The following is a 26,294-nucleotide window of genomic DNA, read 5'->3' as shown; positions in this document are numbered from 1 at the left end:
CATGGGGCTTTTGTGGCCTGGGGAGGAGAGACATGCAAGCAGGGGAGGGCAGATCACCTGAGTGGAACCAGGAACCAGCAGAGTTCAACCTCAAAAACATGAGTTAGTGGGTCAGGATGCTGCCCCAGGGTGGACAGGACTGAGGAAGTTTGTTACAGGTCGAGCCAGTCTGTGCTCGTGGCTTTTCCTTGGCTGCTCTGGTAGAGCACTATAGCCCAAGCTGAAGGAAATTCTGCAGTTGATTTCACTAACAGGATAATATAAACCTCTCTTATCACAGGCAGAATTCAGCCCTGAAGGTACATAAATAATGTCCCCCTAACTGGCATCTGAGACTGCTCCCTGCATTGCACTCCTGTTAGCGAGAGACAAGCAAGGCCCCTCTAACCATCCAGAGGTTCGTGGTGTTCAAGACAAACCATGAAAAACCCCTGAAGGCAGGAGGAGGGACAGGACAGAATGCGATAGGGGGTTATAAATCATCGCTGCGATCCCAGATAGGAACCAGGCAAGGGTCCTGAGCCTGCTTATCCAGTCAGACGGGTACACGTGCAGACACGCGGCTGCAGATGGTGACACCACAGCAGCAGTGACCTCAGCCCGCCACACGGGAAGCAGAGAGTCCCCTCTGCACCTCCTGCAGAGCTGGAGCAGACCCACTTCTTCCCTCTGCCCTTACACCCTGAAGCCATGGGTTGCTACGGCTGCCACACTGCCCGGACAGTCGCACAGATTAAATATGCTTTCAGACATGGAAGCTGTTATTTCTCTGAGATGAAACAGCTTCCCAAACTCTTATTAACCTGTGCCCTACTTCAGAAGTACATCTAATTTGCAATTTCATAGTTAGCTGGTGCTGGTGTTGGTTTGTCCCTGTGTCTACTCTGACTTGGCTGGGTACATTTATGCAGCGCCGTATGTGGCAGAGTCCTATTTATTGTGGCTTGTGAGCATTACTCCTCACAACAGAGTAAGGAACTGGGGTGGTTGGAGGTTTTTGTTTCACGGGAGTAGGGAAAAGTAAAAGCACAAATGTTAAAAATGTTAAGAAATCAATTTTTGTATTCAGCAGAGAATTAATTGCTGTCTGCTAAATGAAGTTTGTCATCTGGGGTATTCCTGCACATCTGGTCACCTTCCGTGAAGTGCCTAAAGAGAACGACTGCACCAGAGAGGAGAGCACATTTCAAAGGATTCACTGGATTTCTGATGGCAAACATCAAACAGAACAGGCATTGTTTCACAGATACACAAAGTAATAGAGAAAGGGAAGTGGAAACTTCAGCGATGGCCCCCACAGAAACAACAGTTCGTACAGCAAGTTACGTGGTAGATCCAACTGCAGATTACGTTACCTCACCAGTAGTGTGAGAGAGCAGAGGAAACCCAAACCCTGTGTAACCAGTGCTCAGTACTTCCTATTGCAGCCAGCACAGTTTATCAACTTTTTGTAAGGAACTGAACATAACTAAAACCTCAAAGATGTGTGGAGCATGAATGGCTTTTCTTCATCTTACTGTGGGGAGAAAAGGTGACAAGAGTGCAATTTCAGTTCCTCTGGGGCTTCAGCTCTATTCTGATGCTGTCCAAGTGAAAGACACCCATTCCTGTCAGTTATTCCAGGCACAGAACACATTTAACATTGAGATGTCTGCAGTACCACCTCCCAGCTTGTCCCAAGTCCTGCACACACACAGCCCTGCACAAAATGTTTCAGTGATCTCAGTCCATTTGCAGATTGCTCCTCCTGTCCTTTGAGCTGGTTGGAAGATAAACTTTGGTCAGTGTATTATACTATGCCCTTTGTAATGAAATAATGTCAGATAATATGTGTTTAGTGGGGATTTAAATTCCCGAGCTGATTACAAGGAGCTGTTAAGACTTGTAAGGTTTAGCAGTGCCCTGTGTGCAAGTCTGGAATGATGTGCAGCGCTGCAGCGCTTGTACTTTCTCTGATGCTGTTGAAAGGGCCAGGGCTTTGCTCGGAATAAACCTGAGAACATCAACAACTAAAGTGTCAGTAATACAATTTGATATTTAGTGAGACCTTGTTAAAAGTGGTTGACCAGAAAGTAGGCTCCTGTACTGTGAATTTTTCCAGCTTTAACAGGTTGTTTGCTCTGAGATCCCAGGCATGTGGCAGTCTCTCCATGCCCGCTTCCCAGCAGCCAATAGAGCCTAGAAATATTTACTGTGCCCAAAGTATGTTGTGAAATGTGATTAACGCTCGTAAAGAGGTTTTGATAAAAGATGCAACGGCAGTGCAAAAAGGGACAGTGACTTATTAATGCATGTGAAAAACACAGGCCTTAGAGGGGCTGAAGCTGCCCTGTGCTGCTCCAGATGCGGCTGCACCGCCGGCCACCCCTGCGCCTCCCAAAGCCTCCATCGCTACCCCTCACCGGCCCGGAGGGGAGGCTGAACAGGCTCCAGAGCGGGGTGTCCCTTTCCTCCCCGCACCATCCCCTGCACCGCAGGCCTGGCCGCATTCCCCAGGAGCCTTGTCCCGCACCCTGTCCCCTCTGGGGCTGCCTCCCCCGGCCGTCCCGCAGCCCCCGGCCACAGGCCCCGAGAGACAGCGAGAGCCCGACCGGGCCGCGGGTGTCAGACCCCGGGCGGGGCTGGGGCTCGCCCTGCCGCCCGCTCGGCGCGGAGCAAAGGGAACCACCGGGAGAAATAACGCCCTGCCCGGGCGGCACCGGGATGGAGCGAGGGCTGTTGGCAGAGATGGATGGAGGGAGGGATGCAAGGAGCGACGAAGCCCGGGATGAAGCCCGGGATGAAGCCCGGGTGCGGCCCCGCCCCGCCTCGCGCGCCGAGGCCCCGCCCCCGCCCCGCCCGCGCGCTGACTCGCCCGGGCTGCCACGTCTGCCCGCAGACGTCACCCCCGGCCGGCGCCTCCCCGCCAATCAGCGCCGCCGGCCGCCGCTGCGAGCCGACGGGGCCGAGGGAAGAAATGCCGGCTATCGCGCATGCGCTGCTGCCGCCGCAGTGGCCACCGGGAGAGCGAGTCCGCAGGAGGGAGCGCGGCCGGGCGGCGGCGGCGGCGTGGACTCGGTTTCCCGTCGCGCCCCTCGGCCGCCCCCCGGCCATGTAAGCGCTGCTCGGCGAGCGGCCGCCCCGTTTCCTGGTCGGGCTCCGGCGGCCATTTTGGGCTGAGGCGCAGCGCGGAGGCCGCGGAGCGGGCGCGGGCGGACGGGCCGAGCCGAGCGCCGGGTGATCGCGGCTCCCTCGGACCAGCGCACCGCGGAGCGCCTGCCTCGGCGGCGGGAGGTGCCGCCGCACCGCCCCCTCACAGCGCGCTCGCCGTCCCTCGGGCCGCGGGCCCCACGGACATGTCCAGCATGAACCCCGAATAGTGAGTGCGGGACGGGGCGGCCCCGGGGCCGCGCTGGGGGCGCCACGGGGCGCGGGGGGACCGCGCTGGGCCCGCGGGGCCGAGGGCCCGAGCCCCCCCCAGTCCCTGCGGAGCCGCACCCGGGCCCGAGCGGCGGCGGGGGAGGAGGAGGGGTGGGGGGGCGGGAGGCAGCGCGGCCGCCCGGGGGTGGGTCCCGGCGGGGCTGTGGGGAGGTAATGGTGTCCCCGCTGGGAACCGGCATCCGCCGCCCCGACAGCGCCGTGGGGCGTAGCCGACGGCGATGTTCCCGAACCTCGGGAATGCACATCGGGGCCTTGGCTCCAACAAGTGACCGGGGGGACACCGGCGCCCTGTGAAAGCCGATCCCCCCGGCTGGTGGCGGCTCCGTAGCCAGGGGTCCACCCTTCGCTTTAGCTGCAAGTCATGTGTGTGTCACATGGCTCTTGCAAAACACTTCTTGCCTATGTAGATTTTGCAACGCTGTGACTTGATAATGAAACGCTCTTGGGGCTCTTTCGAGCTGAAATAGCACTTGCCTAGAAAACCTGGTGATGACACAAGGGGTTTTTGGGAGGGTCGTTGTGTGAGTATGGCCTTTTTCTTTAGTTGGCCTGCTCGGGAGTTGGGCTGTCTGAGCTCTCTGCCCAGGGGTTGTCTGTATCCTGGTAACTCGGGGAGCTGTGTCCTGCCCACTAGGCTGTCGGGAACAATAAACTTTATTTTGCTCAAAGCTTTTTTGAGTGAGTAAGAGGAGGGACTTAGGCTTACTTTAGAAAGGAGTTCAAAAATTAGCTGCTGTGCTTCCAACCCTTTAGCCTTGTAGGATGTGTTCAGGATCCTTTCACAGATGCTGGCTTTGCTGGCACCCCAGTTTGGGGTGGTGAAGCCGCTGTCCCATCTGATGCCACTGGAGTGGCTCTGGTACTGAAATGCACGTGTGGTGTGACATTGCTGCTCCGGATATCCATGGACTCTGCTCTTGGAAGACACCCACAATTTTGTCCTCACAGCTTGCCCTTCCACACAGCTGAGGCTCCTGACTTGTGTGGCCATGGCTCCTGTGCTCTCTGCTTCTGTCAGTGGGGTTGGTTTAATAGACTCTGAGTCCATTAAAATCACCTGAGGAGCAAACAAGTAGTCATCGGCTAGTGAGGGCGTTGGTGGCAACCAGGAGGTACAGCCAGGAACTCGAGTTACATCTTGGCAAGATTACATCACAAACTTGCTCATGTAGCTTTGGAAAACACCAAAACAGTAGCTGGAGGTGGGCAGTGGATGAAAATCCAACAGACTGCTGGTGCCCCATGGTCCTCATGGCTCTCAAGAGTTTAGCTCAAATTTACCTTGCAGACTGTTGAGTTTTGTAGTGGGACACTGCCTGAAGAGTGTTAGGCCACTAGGACAAATGAGGTGGAGGGGGCTTTTTCCATAGATTTTCTTTCTTGCAGTCTCTCAGCCCTCTGGACTGAGAGGCACTGAGTGCTGAGGACAGTGTTTTGAGAGAGACTCCTTCTCAGTGAAGAGTGCTTGTTCCTGGTGGTGAGCACAGCTGAGTTCTTGAAAGTGAAACAAAGAGGAAAAGCTGTAGTTTGAGATTAACTCATAGTGTTAAATTGCCGCTTCCTGAGAGGCCAGCGTCGGCAGGATGAGGGGAGGAGAGGGAAAGGGTGTGGTGAGATAGGCAGAAAATACCTGTCACTGTAATGTGTATACTTGGATCCCTGTTAAAACAGGAATAAGATTTAAGGGATTATGACATTATTCCTTCTGGTTCCCTGTAACAGATCTGTCCATTCATCCTCTCAGAAGTGCCTTGCCTGTAATGTAACACATTCTCACTTCCCTATCACAGCTTCAGATCAGGCTGCAGCCCCAAATCCTCTCTCCTGGGCATGCCAGAACTCCGTCAGAAGTCAGTGGGATAGCTAGTTAAAATTTCTCACTCAAGACCTACATCCTTCAGCTTTCCTGATAAAGCTACAGGGTTAGATCCTGCTCGTGCAAAGGTTTGAAGGGGAGTTGTGCTTCTGAGAGCTTCCTTGAAGCCAGGTCTGTGGGACAGCCTAGTAGACCATTAGTTTTTAGATAAGTGAAGGAGTTGAAGAGGGGTAGATGAGATATTAAAATTAGTGTTTGGAAGCTGAATTCTGAAAACACCTGCCCACCAAGCATTGGGATGTGTTCCCTCTGTTCCTTCTTCCCTGCCGGTGTTTAAATGAGCAAAATGTCAATATTGACTCTGTTGTGACTAGGTCATGTCAGGTTCAGCATTTCCTGCCCTTCTCCAACTTGGATGGAGTGTGCTGACCAGCATAAACACACTGGTGGGTGCACAGTCCATAGCAGCCAAGTAGTATCAGGCGTTAGTCTTGATCAGTGTTCTGCCTGGATCTTGTTCTAGATACCTTCAAGCACAGATGAGGAAACTCAGTGGGTTTTGGAGCAAATCTTGGAGGGTACTTTTTGCATTCTCCAGAAGTGTTTGGGAATACCAGTGAGGTGGGTTTCAGTCTGGTGTGATGGTGGTCAGTAGATGACAATTGAGTGACAGCTCCTGGGTTGCTGGAAGAATCTGAACTTGTTTGTGTTCTAACCGTTCTAAACAGCAATCTGCCATGCAAGGTGGCATCGTGTCTTCTGGATTCTGTTTACTTGCACAAACTGTGTGTGATCAGAGTGGCAGTCGTGCTCCTCTTCAAAATTTCTGGGGTGGTAGAACAAAGACTGGGGATTGAGGCTGCTGTGAGTACCTGTTTACAAGTAAACTTGCAGCTGACATCAGTGATTAAAGCCAGCTCCAGCAGTTCTTGTTGGAGACAGATGACTACCTAGCCTTGTCTGTTTTGGCATAAAACCCTCCTGGCATTTAAAAAATCCCCACAGGCCTCCTTATATAAATGATATAAACAGTGGTATCTTAGAGGTCCCTTGTTCCACACAGCTTTGGCCAGGTCTGTCCTCAAGTTGATTTCCTGGTTTTCTGCTGAACTCTCTGACATGAGACACGTGTGTATCAGGAGGATGCTGCACTGCTCAAAACATCAACAGGGCTGTTTTGGCGGTGCCTTTTTTTTTTTTTTTTTCTTTTTTGGCAAGAGGCAGTTACATTTAACACCTTTGTCCTTTATCTCTCTGGCAAGAGGAAGTTATGGGGAGGATTTGAAAGCCTCACTCTTACTCACTGTACCCACCTGCCTTGCTGCACATGCTCTTCCACAGTGCTCTTTTAAACGTCCCAAGTATGGCTGGCTTATGTAAATGGTGAGAAATAATTGAATGATTAACCTGAATTCCCACTGTCTCCCAAGGAGTGTGGAGAAGGCTGTGCTGCATAGCTCAGCCAGCTTTATGAAGGCTCCCTGAACTGGAGGAGCTGATGAGTTTGAAGTCTTCAGGTTTAAAGAGCAAAATTCAGTGGCCTCAGAAATATTTGTGTGGCTCTTTGGGAGTGAATACCAAATAACCTGTGTGGTTTGTTGGATGCATTGCTATGGTTGAACCCTTTTACGCAAATATTCTATTGGTGTAGCTCAGTCTAGAAATAGGTTTCTGCAAATTTTTGTAGCTTTTTAAAGTTTTACTTGATTTAAACTGCTGCTGTACCCAAGAGCTGTCTCAAGCATCACACTGTCTAGCAAACTGCACATTTGGTTCTTATGGCCCTAAATAGGCACCTGCTATATTTTAAAAGGTCTGGAAGCTGTATCTTTTAAAGCTTTAAACTGTACTTGGAAAGGAAGGCACTGTAATACTGGAATATGGAGTGTTTTAAAAAATTAAAATCTTAAGTTCTTAAAGTCTTACTTCTATTTTTCCCAAACTGATGAAAGTCTTACCTGCCAAAAATTAGGTTTTTGTGACACAACACCCATTTGTAAGATCAGAGATAGAACTAACTCAGTAAAGGCTGTTTCCAGCTGTGCTGCAGCTGGACTGGTGCTGCAGACCACCGTATGACTCTGTGGTTCTGGAAATACTGAAGCCCAAAGTGAGGGGGCATCTGAATAGCAAAGATATCAAACCCAGTATTTAAGGCTTCTGAGTTCTTGTTGTGTTAGCTTAACATCAGTTCTGCGTACACACAGTTACTGTTCTTGTTTGCTTCTGAAGAGCAAGAGATTTAATGGGTAGGTTTTGCTGGGAGCTGCTCTTAGCATGAGGAGTAACAGAGGAAGACAAGTTTTCTTCATGTTTGGGGCCTGGGGGAACCTGAATTAGTCTTGGAAGCAAGTGGAAGTTTTTAAGTGGATCCCAGACTTACAGCTGAAGCCTTACCTCTATCAGGAAGGAATTACTTTTTTCCCACTAATTTTAGTGAAGACAATACAGTGCTCATATTCGTCTGTGTGTTAATATTCTCAAGGGGATTATAATTTGCTGCAAGCTCTAAGTAATAATTTGACTTCAGGATTGATGAAAACCCTGTGTTTGTAGGGAGCTGAACAGCCCAAACTTCCTGCTGGAGTTGGAAGGATCTGTGTGGAAGCTGAGGCACAGTGGTGGGGAAGAAGGCATAGGTGTGACAGTGGACCAGGTCCTGGAGCCCTCATACTTTACCTTGGTCTCCAGGTTACAGAGTTTCTGCTGCTCTTGGGGACCAAACTATTACTGGGGGTGAGAAGTTTTCTGGTCTGTAATAGTGCTTCACCCATCTTGAATCTACTGCAATGTGTGGGTTGTGGGGTAATGTAACTTGTGTCCCCTGAACAGTTTGGGTTAATTGCCATTCTCCTAAAGCCATCTTGCTTTGTGTTAGTGCATGACTTGACAGGTGGAGTGGTGAATTTTGTGACTGCAAACTGCTAGGTATCCTTTGACTTTTTTTTTTTTTTGATGCCTTTAGTGCTTTTAGCTGTACACTCTGAGGGAAGGTTGCATTTCTAAGGACTGGGTTTTTAGCTGGTACATTCAGCACTTCTGACTCCCCTCTAGCCTTGGCATAGGTGCTGCAGACACTGGAGGTTTTATCCGGGTGTGTTCTGCAGCCTGGGCCCAGCCAGGTGAGAGGCACTTGGGCACTTGAGCAGAGGAGTGGTGAAAAGCTGTGGTTGGCCATCTGCTTGGCTGTTATCAGCTGGGGATGGATGCTGTTTCCTGGCTGGATTCCTGCCAGCCAGAGGCAGTGGCGATTCTAGGGAATAATAGGTGGGGACAGTTGACTTCAGGCACTTTACATACCCTTAATCTTTACTCACCTTGCTTAAGTGGGCATAAGAATATGGCTGTTGAACTGATGTGGTTAAGTGAGAACAGGACTTAATCTTGGCCATTGCAGGGCTGAAGGGTTGTCAACTGACAATGAGTTAATGTAGTACTTGAGAAGCAAAATAACTTGTGTAAGTGGTGGGTTGTTGTTTCTCTCTGTTACTTGTTCTCTAGCATGAAATTTCCCCATTAGTCTTAGGACTAAGACAAAACCCGGTATTTTGCCAACAGCGAAATCTTCACCACTCTTTGAAGTGTAAATATAGGCTGGTTGGTGACACTGTGCTTATTCTTTAATGTTGGGAAGACTCAACATTAAGCAAAAGATTTGTCAATTCTTCAGTGTATCTTGAGAATTACTGATACCACACCTGCCATCCCCCAGAGATGTATCCTCATCTGGAAATGACTTGAGCTTTGCTTTAATTCCTGGAAGGCAGGTGTGGTATTGGTCACTGCTCATAGTCTATTGTGGAAGGTGGGTATTCAATTGCGCTGTTGCATTCTGCTGGAACTTAAATGTGAGTAACTTGAACTGAGGAAAGAAACGGCCGGGTTTGGCAGCTCCCTGGTGTTGGTACAGCTGGGCTGTGGAATCAAACCTCTGAGTCTAAAGAAGCAAAGATAACGGCCCTGGAGGGCAGCAGGCTGTTACCACCACCTGTGTGTTATTTGAGTTACTCAGCCAAATAAGGGGGCTTGCACTCAATTGCAAAGCATGATTTTCATCTCAGCTAGACTACAAAGGGCTGGGGTAGGACTGTGGTATTCCTGCTGATAGTCCCGCTATTATCCTCAGAGTAACTTCCCAGGAAAGCACAGTTCCACACAAAAATGCTGTGTTCAGAGCATCTGCCTCACACTTCCCTTAACAAGTAAATTGTGAATTTCTAAACTGAATAGAGGAGCTTGGAGTTGTAGGTGATTTCCCTAGCAGTGAATTAATTTACCCTTCTCAAAAGTCATAATGTACTGACTGTAAGGAACTTCATTCTTGACAGTATTTTTCATTAAGTGACCTAATTTTTTTTTCCTTCTGCAGTGACTATTTATTCAAGCTACTTCTGATTGGAGACTCCGGTGTTGGGAAATCTTGCCTTCTGCTTAGGTTTGCAGTAAGTGATCATGCTTGACAACTATGTAAAAGAGGTACTTAGCAAGAACTTCCCTTTCAGGTAGCAGGGCTGATGTCTGACAGGCCTGGTACTACCAAAGAATAATATTGCAGACTCCTCCTGTCTTCTGAATTTGAGCCTAGATGATGTATTTGTTTGACTAAACTGGAAAGAAATAATATCAATAATATGTCCAGTTAAGATTAATTCTAATTTTCCTGTTACTTGAGAACAAGATACCTTAATTTAACTTCCATCATTACAGTACTGGTAGAGTGCTGAGGATGGAAGGAATTCTGGGGGTGTGCCCTTAGGCATGAGGAGTAAAGACCTTGATCAGTTACTGCTTGATAAGAACATTTTCAGCCAGATGAAGTTTGATATCTGCAGTGAAAAGATCTACCAGTTGTTTAGTCAGAGAAGTAATGTAAACAATACTCCAGGAACAATAAGGTCTTATGCTTTCTTTAGTGAATGTTAAAATTGCTGGTGAGCTGTTCTGGCTCTGGTTTTCCTGTCAACAAGAAAATTTAAAATGGGTTTGACAGCTCTTAGTAGAAAAAGCTGAAGTCCAGTGAACTTCTTATCTCTGCCTCTGCAAAATGCAGCTTTATGTTGCCACGGGAGGAGAGGAAGGGAAGCAGAATGTGGGACATGAGCTTAGAAACTTGAGTGGGACACTACAGCAAGGTGATGGCTTCATTTTCACAGCCTGAGCAGTTGCTCTGGGCACCTCTGGTAAGAGCCTGGTGTACTCGGTGTTACTAATCTGGAATGGTGATCTGGGGTGTACAGTAGCCTCAGTTAAAGCCATTATGGCTGCTGTTGGGGCCGGTATGAACAGTAGGAGGAGGAGGTCACCTGCTCTGCTCACAGTATGGAGGCAGCGCACTGGAAGTTACACCACAGCTGGAGCAGCATTCCCAGAGCAGTCTAGCCTGCTTCTCTTGCAGATACTTTTGAATTAATTTTGGCTTCATGTGAATAATCCAACTTTTCTTTTTTGTTAGCCATCTTAAGTTTGTGCTCTGTTATCTGGTGTTTCTTCAACTGAGTAGTTTTTTCCTTTAGAGATGTGCTTTTCCAATTAAGCTGTATTCGCCTGACATAAGGAATTACCACAGCATTCACTTACCTGTGTTCTTGCTGCTGTAGGTTGAACTTCTTCAGGCTTTTCAAACGTACCCTTTGGAGTATTGAAATCTTAAGGAAATAAATGTCATGTCATTCTGAAAGATTTAATACTTTATTCATACTTGGATGTATTACCTAAGATGTCTTCCATTCACAGCCCAGAGAAATCCCTTGTTTTTGTGATACCTACTGGTTGCATAAAGCCTTTTGTGGTACATTGTACATGAAGTTCTAGCCTTTGGGTACTTTAGGAATAGAAACTTCCTTCCTGCTGACAAGCTGACAATCACTAGAAGGTAGCAACAACTGACCCAGCAGCTTCTGTGTGCCTAAAGGCCTGTTGGAGACTGCAGCCAAGTCCCTGCAGACTGCTGAAGCAGTGTTTTCCCTCCTGTATTGACACAGGCTGCAGAGCAGAGGCCTTAGCACCAGTACTCCAGCTGTAACTCTAACCTGCCTTAGCAACCAGCTGCAGCAGCAGAGCCTCTGACTTGTTCTAGGTAGCTGCTGTGGAACACAGATGAAAAACCATCAAAGGAAAACAAAAATCTGGTGTGTTTTAATAACCTTAGTGGTTATTCTAAGTAGCTCTTCAGTCTGCCAACACGAGCAAAGACTGTATTTTACACTTCAGCTCACAAGGACTTGACACTACAGGATTTCCAGAAAAGAGGCTTTTTTGACTGGTTTTTGAAACACAAGTTTGGTTGGTGCTTTTAAAAGCTGCAGAATTTTTGAAAAGTAAATACTTGGTGGAAATGCTTGGCCATCTCCTGGACTTTGCCATGAGAGATCAGGCTGGTTTTACAAGGAAACGAAGTCCTCTGTCTGACTGGTGCATAATGAAGTAGGTGAGTGCAGAAGAGGTGCAGCTGGCTTGACTTATGTTCACTCTCTCTCCTAGGATGACACGTACACAGAAAGTTACATCAGCACAATTGGTGTGGACTTCAAAATCAGAACTATAGAACTAGATGGGAAAACAATCAAGCTTCAGATAGTAAGTAGCATTTCTCAACTCCTGGGTGCTTCAGTCTGTTGGAGCAGAGAGTTATATTCGTAGCTATTGGTGGTTACCTTTGTACTTTAAAATACATTAAAATACATGGGATATTTTCCCTGTTATAAGAGGCAAGGCAGTTTTCACAAGACTTCCCTTCACCTGTCCTTAAAGAAGGGTGCTTATTATCAAGGCTGTTTGCCTGGAAGAGGAGATTCTGTGCTGGAGCGCTCTCATATCAAAATTGGTGTAGTTCTGCAGTATTTAGCTGGGATTTGTGTAAGTGCAGCAATACGACTCAGTTGTCCAAGATGCCTGAATTCCACAGCAGCTGTTACTACCAGGCTCTACTGTCTTAAGTGCTGGAAACTCTGCTTTTGTTGACCTGAATGGAAAAACTGACACAAAGGCTTGTAACTGGCCTGGCTGCCTTAGCACTGGGCGGTGTTTTCTGGTTATGCTTTTGGCCTTTCACTTGGAATAAACAGGGGAAGAGACTTGGCAGTTCTTTAATCTTGAAGCACTCTAAAAGGGTGACTGGTGTGATGAAATCTAATATCAGTGCAAGGTCAGACAATCCTTGTCAGCCACTGCCTCCAGCTCAAGCAGAGGCTCTCAGGACTTGAAGGCAATGACTCAGGGATTCAGTGTTGCGGAGCAGAGTCCAGCTTACAGCCAGAAGCCTGAGCTTCCAGACTCTAATGTAACTGTTCTGACTACACAGCAGCCCACTAGGAATGCTGCCACTGCTGAAATCTTCTGTGAGTCTGTTTTTAATACACAGCCTGGCCTATTCTTGACACAGCTCCAGGGAGAGAAATGTTTGGGCGAGTCCTGCTCCCTGTCCTGGGTGGGAGAAGAGGTCAAGCACCTTATGTCCCTTCTTAACTCTCCAAGTTTGGTTTGAGTTGTTGCCTTTAAATACCTTTGCCAGAGCCTGTGTGCCAAGGAAGTTGAAGGGAGTGGTCATGTTGGAGATGTGCAGCTCTCTGACCTTATTCCTAACAGGTTTTCAAGCCCTGGCTTGTGTTTGCTCTTCTGACCACTGAACTGTGGCATCTTCATGGGTCAAAACTGCTTAATGTTTTCCTCAGAGATCTCTTGACTACACTTGGCTGAAACCAAAAAAATGAGCACTTTAGAAAAGTAACTACAAGGTGTAACTCTCAGTTAAAATACGTGATCCCCTTGAATCCTGTTTGATGCATTCAGCTTCAGAGCCACTGCTGTAGCTGTGGCTTGTATATGGTTGTAGTTGGATGGCTGCTCGGCTGAGCTGTTTCTGGAAGCTGATGTAGAGCACTGGCTCAGCCACGCTGCAGTAGCTGACCCTGTTACTTGTCTTGCAGTGGGACACGGCGGGACAGGAGCGGTTTCGGACTATCACTTCCAGTTACTATAGAGGAGCTCATGGCATCATAGTTGTGTATGATGTTACAGATCAGGTGAGTGTTAAACCTGTGCCTGCAGAGTTTCTCCAGGCTGATGAGTAAATTGGGAATTTAACAACTGGGCACATCTTAAGGAGACAGTGACCACAGTTCTACAGGCTGTGTTAAGGCTTATCAAGCTAAATGTATGTGTTTGCCTCTGGTTTGGCAGAAATAAAGGAAGCAGTAGGATTTGTGGCTCCTGAGCAATTGTATCTTAGGCTTAACCTAAAACTTGGTAAGCAGGTAACTGATTGTTCTGTGTAAATACTTCTCACCCTGCCTTTGGTAGCAGGAAGTCTGAGTTACTGATGGAAGTTGTTGAAAGATTTCTGAATGTACTTATACTGTGGTCTACAGTAAAGACCAGCATTTGGAACAGAAAATTGTCAGCCTGCATGCAGGATACAACTGAGCCAGTGTTTTCTGTGAAAGGATCTCTGAAGAACTGGTGCGGTTGTTGAAGGGCATTTGGGAAGTATAGGGCTTCCTGAATTAATAGAAAAAGAATGCTTGTGTTCAGTCACTAACTGGATTATTAGTCCGGCTTTTCCGGAGTCAAAGGTTGTTTCACCATATCTACACAGCAAGGTGGCTTGCACCTAATACCTGATGCTTTGTAAATATGTGGGATGCGTCTGGTTTCAGCTGTGTGCCATGGCTCTTGTCTGTGCTACAGGAGGAGGAGGAAGAGTCCCAGATGGTAAAAGATCTTGAATATTCAATATATGGAGCAGGGAAAAATAATTGGGGGAAGAGTGCAGGAAGGGCCGATTGTGTAGGGCTGGGAACAGGAGCTGCATGGGCCCTGTGGTTACTGGCCCAAGGCCGTCCAGGGGAGTTTGGCAGCATTAGAGTCCTCTCCTGTGGTGGTGAATCACATGGATAAGTGCACTGCTTCATACTCTTTCCTGGCCGTGACCAAAGGGATAGTGCTGAACTTGCTTCTTTATCAAGGGCCTTGCTTACAGTTCTCTTATCTCGTAGGAGTCTTTCAATAATGTCAAGCAGTGGCTGCAGGAGATAGACCGTTATGCCAGTGAAAACGTCAACAAGTTGTTGGTGGGGAACAAGTGTGATCTGACCACAAAGAAAGTAGTAGACTATACAACAGCAAAGGTATGTTGGGGCTCATGTGTTTGCTTGGCTGAGCACCTACTCTGGTTTGTCATGCACGGAGGTTCCAGGGCAGGGAGGTGTCGTGTGTCGCAAATGGGGGCAGTTTAATGACCCCCTGCCCTGCAAGTTGTCTTCAGACTGGAGATGGGGTGTGGGGTGGGATCCAGGAACTTGTGGGTTATCCAGTGGTGGTGCTCCAGGAAATGAGGTGAGGTATGAACTTGTGTATGAGCTTACTGTTCACTGTTTCTCAATTTGCAGGAATTTGCAGATTCTCTTGGAATTCCGTTTTTGGAAACCAGTGCAAAGAATGCCACAAATGTAGAACAGTCTTTCATGACCATGGCTGCCGAGATTAAAAAACGAATGGGTCCGGGAGCGACAGCTGGTGGTGCAGAGAAGTCCAATGTTAAAATTCAGAGCACTCCAGTCAAGCAGTCTAGTGGAGGTTGCTGCTAAAACTTGCCTCTCCCCTTTTGTCTCACAACAATGAATTTGCAATCTGAACCCAAGTGAAAAAAAAAAAAAATTGCCTGAATTGTACTGTATGTAGCTGCACTACAACAGATTCTTACCGTCTCCACAAAGGTCAGAGATTGTAAATGGTCAATACTGACTTTTTTTATTCCCTTGACTCAAGACAGCTAACTTCATTTTCAGAACTGTTTTAAACCTTTGTGTGCTGGTTTATAAACGTGTAATCCTTGTTGCTTTTCCTGATACCAGACTGTTTCCTGTGGTTGGTTAGGATGTATTTTTGTTTTGATGTTTCTATTGGCATGTTTAGATGTCAGGTTTAGTCTTCTGAAGATGAAGTTTAGCCATTTTGTATCAAACAGCACAACAGTGTCTGTCACTTTCCATGCATAAAATTTAGTAAGATATATGTAAGATCTGATTTGCTAGTTCCTTCTTGTAGAATTATAAATGGAGAGATCACACTATCTGATTAATAGTTTCTTCATACTCTGCATATAATTTGTGGCTGCAGAATATTGTAATTTGTTGCACAATATGTAACAAAACTGAAGAAATGTTTAATAAATATTGTACTTATTGGAAGTAATATCAAACTGTATGGTGATAAATATTGTCTTAATTTGTATGGCTAAGGGGGAAATCAGGCTTGCATTGTGCACAAAACAACATATCTGTGTGTGCAGCCATGGCTCTCAGACCCTCCCTGTAACTCGCCCAGTGACTATGGCCCCAAAGCCTGAGCTGTCATGGTGCTTAAGGCACGTGTGCTGTCCCAGAAACACCCAGCCGAGGTTCATGAGGCAAAATGCACTCTGAATGTACAACAGTTCCCTAACTTAGTCTCGGAACTTAATTTATTTCTCAAGGACTCGATGTAGGGAATTCCTGTCAGCTTTGCATAGCAGGGGAGAGAACAGTATTTCCCTAACATGAACGATTTCAGCATAACCTTGGGGAGGTAAAACTTTCTACCAGTATATTATGTCTTTTCTATATACTGTTAATTCCATCCTCTTTTAATCAGTATCTTCTGACTTAGTGCAACAGCTTAGCTTCTATTCCCTTCTGCAGCGAGGCACCAGGAGGGTGACATGGGGATAGCAAGGCCCCACCAAACTGTTGCTCAAAGTAGGCGCTTTCTCAAACAATTTGGAACTAACCAGCAGCCAAGAGGTTTTGGATGGTGTGTGATTCTTTGTACAGAGCTAATCAAATCATTAGTGCCTGATGTCTAGCTAAAAGCCACAGGAAAGCTAGCCTATAACACTTCCTATACATGTAAAATTGTTCAGCTTTATCTAAACTCAAATGTTCAGCCTATTCTGTAAATAGTCTCATGTTTGAAAGACCATGTAACATTCCCCTAGTAGTAAATACACCCTGTGATAGTAAAAATATAGCCTAGGTATGTTGTGAGGTATAAACTAAAACTGGTGCAAATATCCTCTGATTTTTTTGGGGGGGGGTGACTTTGGCTAACAGCTTTCTTCAACATAGTTGCATAAATCAACAGGCAATTGTAATACATAAAGTATTGTCATGGTTAAGTTGAACTCTTCCACTTGAGACCTTCACAATAAAGTGATGTGCTTTCTAGTAGAGATGTGCTTGTCAGTATAATTCATTATACATGTGATCTCCTGCTCCTCCAGAACAGGAGGAGCAGTGAGTGCTGCTGAGGTCAGGAAGTGAAGCAGAAGGAGGTGTGTTGAGGGTAAAACATCTTCCCTGCAGAGAGTGCACAAATGAACTTCAATGTTGAGATGCCTGCTACATACTATCCAAACCAATGTTAATATATACAGTAATAAAAGCATTACAAAACCAGTTGGGCTACACCAGGTGTTTGGTGGTTCTTTGTTTCCCCCTCAGTCACAAATGGGTCGTTGGGCTGGTGCTGCTCCATGCTGCAGCCTGGGGTTGTCAGGCTGAGCTGTGTGACGAGGGTAGAGCAGGCCTGAAAGTCCTGGAAAAACGCACTGTAGTTTGTGAGCTGAAATACTGAATACTTGGGACACAATGGGCCAAAAAAATTTGCCCTTCAAGCTGAGGATGTAGAAGATGGGAGAATATCAAAACCCCAATTAATTATTTGCTGTAACTGCTTCAGTTTAACTTTGCTTTCACCTTCTGCTTGTGCAGAACAGAAACTTCTCTGTGTTCTGTTCACAGGAATGGGAGAACTTATGTATTCTGCACAAAAATATGATGATCACCACTCAGATTAAAGGTTAATTAAAGCCAAGTAGCAACATTCTGTAACTTTTTTTGGCTACTTACCTTATGCTGTTTCAGAGCTGCCCTTTTTCTGTTGGAGAAGGGGTTTGGAAACCCTTGATGAATGTTCTGAGCAGTGGTTTAACTGCAGTAGCTGGAAGGGGGGAAGGCACGACTCTCTACCCCAGGAAACCAGCACAGCACTAACGCAGCTCCTGCCAGCAGCAGGAACCAGCAGCTTACACAGAACCTGGCTCCTCCCTGCCTGTACTCGCTTGTTTATTGCTCTATTGGGATTCAGTATCATGGCTTTTTGTGTTTTTGAATAACAAAATTGAAAGTTAAGTAGGCCCTGCTTCAGCAGGGAGTGGTAATTATAAACAGGCCCTCAGTTTGCTCCCAAGAACCAGAAGGAGTTGCTATTTCTTGGCTTCTCACACCTATTTTTGATGAGCATAAACAAACCATGAGAACAGGGCTATTAAAATCACAAGGCTTTACTTAGCGAGCTCACAGCACACTATGGATTGCTCAGTTAAAAACTCCGTGTTCCTGATGTTTTGCTAACACAGAACAGCCCACTTCAATAAAAAAAGGGAAGCTATGTTAATAAACAAACCAGAAAAGGCCAGCTGTACATTCCTTACACAACTCCAGACATCTCAGCAGCCGCACACCTTCTGTACAGGGCACCTTTCTCAAGCCCTGGCACAAACCCACGCCGGAATCAGCCCTGTGGGCAACTGGACACAGATTTTGGCATCTCTGGAGAGGTGATGGAGGTGGTTTGGTGCTTGCTGCAATTCTTCTTGGCCTTCCTGAGATGGGCTAATGCAGCCTAGGCCTGACTTCAGCAGCACCTGAAATAAAATGAGGTGTTTGGTGCTGTGCTTTGCCTGCAGTCTGACAAAGAAAGAAACCCCCAGCTCTACTTCCCCATCTCACCAGTGTAGAGGGTACAGCTGGGCAGAGGTAGCAATTCAAAAGCCACAACAAACCAAACACTACTTAAACCATTGTTATCCTCTTCTAAGAGGCTGGCACCCCTGAAACACTTGCCTCCAGTTTTCTTTGAAGGGAGATGGTCAAGAAATAAGCAAACAAGTTTTCTAGCCCCTATTTTATACCTGAAGTCACTTGCTTGCCTTTCCCACCGTTATATAGCAATCAGAATGTTTCTGAGAAAATACAAAGCCAAAAGATACCCCTTTCTCATCTTTCCTGTGCTGTGCAAGGGATTTGGGGAGAGCAGGTGACTGTGTTGGACTGCTGCCATCCCTCAGCCCTGAGTGACTGGGACCTGCCTGCCAGGTCCCTGCAGAGCTGCCATCGCTCCCCTCGCGCTCTTGGGTTTCATCAGCTGGCTCACCCGCACTGCTCTTTCCCTGACACGGTTAAACATGACAGGGCAGCTATTTTGAGTCTCCCTGCTGCCTTCTCAGGCTTTCCAAACAGATTCAAAGAAGTAACAATAGACCCTGATGTTTGGTGTTTGCTAGTTCGAGTGTTTCTGTGCTTCCTCCCCTCTTTGCCCACTGCAGCAAGGCTGGTTTGCCCCCTGCTTACCCATGGAGCAGCCGTGTGCTGCACCCCCCTCGTCCTGCAGCGCGTCCTTGCCCCGCACAGCAGCCAGGATGGACTCATACAGGTGCTCTGCGTGGCTCTCGAGCTCTTCTGACTGTTTGGCAATCAGACCCAGCGTGTCTTTCAGAGCTGGAAAGCAAAAACGTCTGAATAGAGGTGACAGGAATGCAATAATTCAGTGTCTGTCAGAGCAGAGTTCTGCTTGCCCAGGCAGACTTTGGAAGGAAATTGAGTGTTAAAAATCAATAATGTGCTGTTCATCCCATCCCCATTGTGATGCAGCATTTGCAGGGGGTGGGGACTGACCCAGGAGGCTCCAGGTTCATCACGAAGATGCAGGAATAGGGGGTCTTAAAGAAAACCTTTGGAACTGTGCAAGAAAGCCCATCCATAATGCAGCACTCAACCTCTAAAGCCCCTTTGGTGACTGCAGCTACAGCCCACCCTTTAGAAATCCCTTCTAAATCACCAGAGCAACCACTCTATGTGTGCTGTGGCACCAGCCAGGCTGGGCCAGGGATTCTGGGGGGGCAGATGCCTTGACCAGCATCACCTATGTCTATGAGCAGCCCCACACAAGTGCTCCTCCTCACCTGGAGAATTAGATGCCATGCAGGCCAGGAGAGCTTCTCCCCTCTCCAGCACGCTCTCAGTCAGGCTCCGGTGGTCAGCCACATCCTTCCTGAACTCCTGGCAAGGCAAGGAGAAGAGCAGCCTTGCTTAGAAGGGTTTTTGAAAGAGACACACCTGTGGCAGGTTGCCCAGGGAGCAGTTTCCTCCAAGCAGGTTCCTGGTGCTCCCAAATTTGGCTTTGCAAACCCAGTGCACCCTGAACCATTCCAGTGATGCCTGGCTTCCCACTGCTTGCTGCCTGCAGCACAGGAGAGGGGGAAGGAAGCAGAGCAAGGGTGACACCCACCAGGTAGCGGTGCAGCGATGCCAGCACGCTCTCGGCATCTGGTGAGGGTGGCACCCAGCTGCCGGTGACATCCGCCACGTTGTACAGCCAACAGATCAGCTCTTCCAGCTGGGAGCAAAACATCTGCTCAACAAAGCATAAAAATGGGGTCATCGATCTATTTCTGCAACAGAGATAGGGCAGGGACAGGAAAAGGTGAGCCAGTGGTGTTTTGGAAAGCACCTGTTCCCTGTTTGTCTCCAACACCAGCACACAAACATCCCTAAGCTTGGGAAACCAAGGGTCAACAGGAAAAAGGCAAAAATTAACTTAAACTCCTGCACAGCTCCAGCACTCACCGTGTGGCAAGAATTGAGGGTCACCATGAAATCTCTACACGGAGAGGTGCTGGAGGCTGGTAGCACCCAGACTGAAGAAGGAAGAGGTTGGCCTCCGCCACCTCCCAGCCCAAGAGATATCCTCACCCTCCTCCTCCTCACCGGAGCCAGGCAGTTAATTTGCAGTTGCTTTTCCCCAAGGGACTGTCTCATTCAATTAAGTGCTTTCATTTATTTTTAAAGCATCTCAGTAAGGGATTATTTTTGTAAGATGCTGCATGAAACCCAGGAGCCTCTGCTGGCATCAAAATCAGGATCAAGACCTGCTCCTGCTCCTCAGGAGTTTCCCATAAAGCAGTGCTTTTCCCTGGCACTGCAATTTGGCATGACAAATACAGAAAAAACCCTTTCGAATCAACTGAGTTATTTCCATAGCAGAGGAGGGGATGAGTTTGCATCTATGTGCATGATAACGCTCCTGTGCAAACAGCCCAGCATCGTTTCCAAATTCATCCCAGCACTGGGGTGGGAAGAAGATGGAGAGGAGGGTGGGAGCACAGTGCTGGGACAAATTTAATAATCCACAAAATAATCAGGAAACCCTTCAGAGCTGCTGCAGCTCCTGCCTCCTGCCTGCAGGATGGGCGGGCTGGGGGACCCAGCTGAGTGCCACATCTCCACTCAGCCTGGCCTGTGACACTGAGCCCCAGGGAAAGCAAGATGGGCTCTTGCTCCATCAGAAGGAATTATCTGCTCTGGTGAGCCCCCCTGCATAAATTACCACCAGCTGCCAGGCAGGGCACATCATGCAGAACGGGAAGCTTTAATTAATCGTGCCATAAAGACGGGCACGTTTTATGTGCAATCTTCCCAGAATAAACTTTATTTCTGGTCTCAGCCTACCTTAACACACTGGACAAGGGACTCGCCCTGCTGGCTCTTCTTTGGATGCCCCCTGACCCGTGGTTCATTTAGGTACATCCCATCCAGCGTGTCCCTGAGACCAGATGGTAGATGACGCCCCTGGAGAGGATCCCTATGGATCCAGCCATATGATTCCATGTCTTCCCAGCTGGGCTTTCGGGAGCTGCGGTGTTGCCACAGCCCATCATAACCCTCAATATTCCCTCTGTTGTCCCTGCCTCTCGCTTCTCTGAAAGGAGCCAACCTGGATGAAAGGGGCTGCCTGCTGGTGCTGTGATGTGGAAGGTTATGGTGGTCATGCCTGGGCATCCTTATAGTTAAGGAAAGATTGGACAAAAACTGAGCCAGCCTTTCCAGCTCCTGTAGTCTCGGAGGCAGGGAAAGAAATTCTTCATCACCTTCCCACTCCTTCCTCAGGGGGAACACTCCTGTGGTGGGTAAAAACCTACTGGGTTTTTTTGCCTGCCCTGTGTAGTTTGGGCAGGGGCTCCCTCTGGTAGCCCAGCTTCTCCCATCACCAGTAGGGCACCCAGGTGAGCTTGGCCCAGCTGATTCCACCCTTACATCCTTAGCAAAACCTCTGGAAGGATGAGAGGAAGCACTCCTTGCAAATGATGCTTTGGCAATAGGTAAAGGTTCACAGTATGAGCCAGCTCCTGAGCAGCCTCCTTTTCCAGGCTTTGGGGTGGAGAATCTCTCTGCAGAGGCCACAAACTCCCAAAGTACATTTTCTCTGCTTCCCCGAGCCTGCCCAGCTCGGCCGTAGATGCTGGTGGACCTGGATGTGCCCTCAGGAGAAGCAGAAAAGCTGTCCAGACCTATTCCCGAGTCGTGGAAGAAAGGCTCCGGCATCCTTCCCAGCTTGTACCTCGGCCTCAGCGGGTAAGCATAATCCAGCAAGTCCTCGTACTCTTTGTTGGGGTTCCAGTGGGGTGAGCTGCGGTCCGGGGATGGGGGCAGTGAATCCGGAATGGCACAGGCCCAGTAATCGGCTTGGTAGGAGGAGATCTCCCGGGTGTGCCCCACGGCGCTGCGGTAATCGAGCAGAGGGCCCAGGGGCTCCCGCCTCTGCAGGGCCCTGCCCTCTGCTCCCCATCGGCAGCGCAGGTCCTGGGCGGCCGTGGTGGCCGCAGGAGAAGAGACATCCGTGCTGGCTGGCAAGCTGCCGGACGGCTCCTCGGAGGGGCCGTCCCCTTCTGAGGACAGAGCGGAGAGGCTCAGCACGGAGCGGCTCCGCAGGGCGCTCCCGGGGCTGGGCGGGGTTTGGGGCCGCAGGAGCTCTGGGGTGGAAGGACACGGGGATCGAGCTCCCAGACTTTGTCTCCGACGGCCAACATGGACATCGTGGCGGCTGCCAGCAAGGATGTTCTCCTCGGCAGAGCTGCGCTGGCTGGGAGGGCTGGACGCCGGGTCCCAACAGCCCGATACCTTCACCTGCTCAAAGACGGGGTGGAAAAGGAAAGGGAGAGAGAGACATGCATGAAATGAAGCACAGCACCCGGACAAAAGGCTCCTTTGTGCCGGGATATGGAGATAAAAGCCCAACCCTGGACCTGCCATGAGCTGAGGCTGGAAGTGGAACTCTGTTCCATCTGTGGGATGTCCTGCAGCTGCTCAGAGCAGGGCTTGTTTTTGAGGACAAGGGCTTGGGAAGCTGCACGAGTCATTTGGCAGAAAGAGGCTTATTTAAAGAGCACTGTCCTGAGCAAGTTCCCAGCTCTGCACTGGCAACATCGGAATGGAGGCAACATCTTGGGTGTTGGAGCCCAAGCCCTTCCTCACCACCCATCTTATCTTGGGCAGGGGTGGGCACACTCTGGCTGGGAGAGATGGAAAGCCCTTGCTGGACCAGCCCTGACAAACAAGTCCCCACCTCTCCTGGGACTTCCTGGTGGTGCAGCAACACCTGCAGGTACAAACCCTCTCACCTGCTGTTCTTCTGAGGAGAGGAACCAGTGGCCAACTCGACGAGGCACAGGGCCACCATCAGCATCCATTAATGCCCCTTTCCCTGAGGGGTTTGCTCTTGCTCTGGGAAATCCAGGTGCAGAGGCTGAAGACACTTCTGGGTGGCAGCTTGAGCCTCCATGGGTAACACCAGTGGCCATGTGACTGTGTCTGCTCACTGCCACGCTCTCTGTCCCTTGCAGCCTGGGCTTGGCTTCCTCTGTCCCCAAAAGCCGCTGCAGGCTCCCTGCCAGCTCCGGGAAGTCCGTCTCCACATCTGCACTGTCCCACCTCCCATCGCCCTCGGCCTTCCCGCTCAGTGAGGCTTCAGAAGGTGACTTTCCCACATCCACAGCCATCAGGACAGAGCTTCTTCCACAGGATGATGCTGAGCCTCGGGCTCTCTGAAATGCACAGCACACAGCAATGGCATCTCACCATCCCCCCTTGTCTCCATGCCAAAAACTGGGTTTGCCCAATAACGAAGAGCTTAAGCATGACCTGGGTGAGACCCCGAAATTCATAAAGAAGCATCTTGGTATGTCAGGTGGGACAGCAGAAAGAGAAAACGCTCACATCTCAGCAGCATTTCCTGGTTTTGAAGATGTGACACACCAGGAAAATCTCATTCCAACCCAGCCATGCCAGGAACAAACCTGGGCTTTACACCTTGCTGGCACTGGAGTCCTGCACTGATGGCCAATGTCACCAGCACTTTGTGCACCATGAGGTCACTGGGCCTGAATGAGACATCATTAACTCAGACACAAAGCACCTACTGGTGTGGCTGAGCCCTGAAGGCTGTTGGGGTGGAAGCCTGAGCATTTTTAAAGATACAAACCCAAAACCTTGAAGTGGAAGCCACCCAGAAGCAAGAAGCAGCTATAAAAAGTTAGAGGGGGAGGTAGGAGGCTGTAAAACTCAAACCTGGAGCTCAGCTCTGCAGCTTCTACCTCAATTCATGAAATTAACTCTTTGGGAAATTAATTTATGGAAATGCTTCCACTCGCTTGGGCTTGAGTGAGGAGCTGCTGCAGGACAACCCCTGAGCCAAATCAAGGAGACCCAACACAGCGTCTTCCAACAATTCCAGCCCAAACCAAGGTGCTGGCAGCAGGAAAACGTCAGCAGAGTGATTTTGCTGGTAGTCCCCCAGCTAGTGCCAGCAGAGACCAGCCAAGGGAGCATCAACAGTAAACACAAAAAAAGAAAAAAAAGAAAAAAAAAAAAGAATTCCCAAACAATATTTGGAAGTGGAAAACAAGTTGATGCTCACTCCCTCCATCAGCTCTTTTGTCACAGTCTCGTTTTATGACCCACCCCTCCCTCCGACAAGCGGGGTTTTCCCACGGGCTTGGGAACAAAGAGCGGCGGGAGGACGCGCCGGCTCTCCAGGGGAAACCAAATCCCAGCGCAGGCACAACCTGTGGCAGCTCCCGCAGCCGCCTGTCCCCTCCCCAGAGCCGGCAGCTGATCCCGCACGGCAGCAGCTGCCGAGGGGACGAGCACAGCCCGAGCTCCGCCAGCCCTCACCCAGCGGCCCCCAGCCCACACCTGGACCCCCCCATTCCACTCCTTAAATTGCCACCAAAGCCAACCCTACACACATCACGTTATCTGAAACGGATGGCACTGCTCTCTTCTGCCCTCGGAAAGGTCCTGTTTCCACACAAAGAAGTGGGGTTGCTGTAAAAAATGGAATCAATAAACCTACCCTTGTTACGTGGCTTAAAAATACACATATAAAAGAAAGAAAAGGTTAACAAGGCATCGAAGCAGCCTCTAAAGTTTAAAAGTGAATGTGCTGTATGTAACTAACAACCAAGCTCAGGACAGCCTTATTTTTCAGAAGATGCCACGTTAAATTCAAAGGGATTTCAACATCTTTACCTCCAGCAGATTTAGTGGTTTGAGTCAGGTGTCAGCCCAGTAAAAACAACTGTAAAAACATCGAATTTTGACCTTAAATATGAAAAGCATGTGTTAAGCAACATAAAATAAAACTTACAGGTCAAGACCCATCTGTTATTTTCCTAACTATGTGGAGGAGGGCAAATATTCTGAACTTAAGATCATTTGTTATCTTATGGAGGCAGCATGCAGTGATTTACATTTCTACGATGCCATTGGTCTTTAAAAAAAGAGCAAGTGCTGGCTCACAGGTTCATTAAATCTCCAGAAGCTAATTGGATGCTGAAGAGAAACCAGGAAACCTGCCAACACACAGGAGTGAGAGTAAATCTGCTTACTGCAGGATTTGTAAGGGTATTTAAAGGGACACCAGAGATCTCACTGCATTTCCCAAAGTCTCTAATTCAGGCAGCTGATTTCAGTTAACTTCAGAGGGAGCTGGATATCCAAACCACACCCGGCCACAAACGAGACGGGGATGTCACACACATCCCACACACAGAACAATCGGGCAAAAAGTCGTATTTAACAACAAAGTGAAAACCCTGCTGCCGCTAAGTGCAACTCCCAACCACACGAGCGTCTAGAAAACAAGGTTTCTCACCATTTTCCAACAAGTCCACAAAAATTCAGAGGTCAGGTTGCCCGTGGCAGCGACGCATCCAGATTAACCCTTGCGACAGGAAGAAACAATCCCAAATCCTCGGGCAGGACTGAGGAGGGATGTACGACCACACCTTTAGGCACGGTGGAAACTTTCCACTGGCCTCAAAAGCACAGGAAAACAGCCCAAACTCCCAGCTACAGCCAAGCCCTCAATTGTCTCCCAGAAATGGTACCCGCGGCCGTGTTTTTAGATAACAGAGGAAGACAGTGGGGCTGCTTCATTCATTGCAAAGGGAAGGTCCGCAGGGACCTCTCCTGAAAAGCGATCCCTGAGCATTTTCACGCCATCAGAAGGGCCCTGCCGGCCAAGGCGCTGCACAAAGCCCGGCGGACAAGGAGGGCTCTATCCAAGGAGGGGCTCCCTCTGCCCGTGCGTATCGCTTGGCTGATGGAATTCAGTGAGCGCAGCGGATGCTGATGGAATTTCCGTCTCCCTCCAGCTCCGCTTTGGCTGGGGAGCATTTCTGGAGTTGTTTTGGGGAAAACCCACACCGCTCTCGCCTCTCAGGCCTGCGGGATCTGCGGGTTGCTATTTTCTGCTCCTTTCCTCGCCCGCTCTCTGCCCGCCACTGAAAAAAAATGGCAATTAAACAAAAAAAGACCAGAAATAAAGACAAAGAAGCCGAGGAGGCGCCGCACCCGGGGGTCCCGGGCCACTTTCCCTTTGGAATCCCGGTACCCACGGGACACCCCCGGGACCCCCCTCACGCCGCGCCCCGGCCCTCACTCACCGAGCGGCGACCCCGCCCCGCCCCCTCCGCGCCAGCAGCCAATGGCAGCGCCGGGTGCGTCAGCACGCGCGCCCCCGCCGCCCGACAGCCAATGGGAGCGGAGCTCGGGGCGGCCCCGCCCCGCGGCTGTCGCTGACCCCGCGCCGGCCCCGCCCCCCGAGCCGCCCCCGCCCCCCCCCCCCCGAGCGGCCCCCGCCCCCCCACCCACCCGGCGCTGCCATTGGCTGCTGGCGCGGA

General features: G+C 49.3%; 2 protein-coding genes across 4 annotated transcripts; one reads left to right on the top strand and one right to left on the bottom strand.

The window, feature by feature from the left end:
- Positions 1-3,124: 3,124 nt before the first annotated feature.
- RAB1A (RAB1A, member RAS oncogene family) lies at positions 3,125-16,668 on the top strand. The gene is made up of 6 exons (XM_042036719.1): positions 3,125-3,358; positions 9,606-9,678; positions 11,717-11,812; positions 13,162-13,257; positions 14,230-14,361; positions 14,623-16,668. The coding sequence occupies exons 1-6, from the start codon at positions 3,336-3,338 to the stop codon at positions 14,818-14,820; spliced, it is 618 nt and encodes a 205-aa protein (XP_041892653.1). The 5' UTR covers positions 3,125-3,335; the 3' UTR covers positions 14,821-16,668.
- Positions 16,669-17,537: 869 nt separating this feature from the next.
- Positions 17,538-26,093, bottom strand: CEP68 (centrosomal protein 68). 3 transcript variants are annotated; one of them, XM_042036711.1, is made up of 8 exons: positions 26,058-26,093; positions 25,265-25,895; positions 22,731-23,153; positions 20,782-22,236; positions 19,562-19,684; positions 19,236-19,332; positions 18,625-18,771; positions 17,538-17,918 (listed from the first exon to the last, which is right to left on the bottom strand). In XM_042036711.1, the coding sequence occupies exons 2-8, from the start codon at positions 25,265-25,267 to the stop codon at positions 17,887-17,889; spliced, it is 2,280 nt and encodes a 759-aa protein (XP_041892645.1). In that variant the 5' UTR covers positions 25,268-25,895; positions 26,058-26,093; the 3' UTR covers positions 17,538-17,886. The 3 variants fall into 3 exon arrangements, with proteins under 3 accessions (XP_041892645.1, XP_041892646.1, XP_041892647.1); XM_042036712.1 differs by lacking the exon at positions 26,058-26,093 and adding an exon at positions 24,357-24,435 and having other exon boundaries at positions 25,265-26,051; XM_042036713.1 differs by lacking the exon at positions 25,265-25,895 and having other exon boundaries at positions 26,058-26,080.
- Positions 26,094-26,294: the final 201 nt, after the last annotated feature.

This window comes from Corvus kubaryi, unplaced genomic scaffold (assembly GCF_017639235.1).
Source record: "Corvus kubaryi isolate FWS band 111438036 unplaced genomic scaffold, C.kubaryi_AGA036_p1.0 37386, whole genome shotgun sequence".
Taxonomy (NCBI): domain Eukaryota; kingdom Metazoa; phylum Chordata; class Aves; order Passeriformes; family Corvidae; genus Corvus; species Corvus kubaryi.
Note: the sequence above shows the minus strand (reverse complement) of the source record. Positions and strands in the feature narration are given on the sequence as shown.

Bases quoted from the DNA above. Each gene is read 5' to 3' on its own strand.
- RAB1A (XM_042036719.1), top strand. From the start codon at position 3,336: ATGTCCAGCATGAACCCCGAATA. The intron at 3,359-9,605 runs GTGAGTGCGGGA...TTCCTTCTGCAG, and splicing joins TCCAGCATGAACCCCGAATA to TGACTATTTATTCAAGCTAC. The intron at 11,813-13,161 runs GTAAGTAGCATT...CTTGTCTTGCAG, and splicing joins AAACAATCAAGCTTCAGATA to TGGGACACGGCGGGACAGGA.
- CEP68 (XM_042036711.1), bottom strand. The intron at 19,685-20,781 runs GTAGGCTGAGAC...TTTGTTGAGCAG, and splicing joins CCCTTGTCCAGTGTGTTAAG to ATGTTTTGCTCCCAGCTGGA. The intron at 19,333-19,561 runs GTGGGTGTCACC...TTGCCTTGCCAG, and splicing joins CATCGCTGCACCGCTACCTG to GAGTTCAGGAAGGATGTGGC.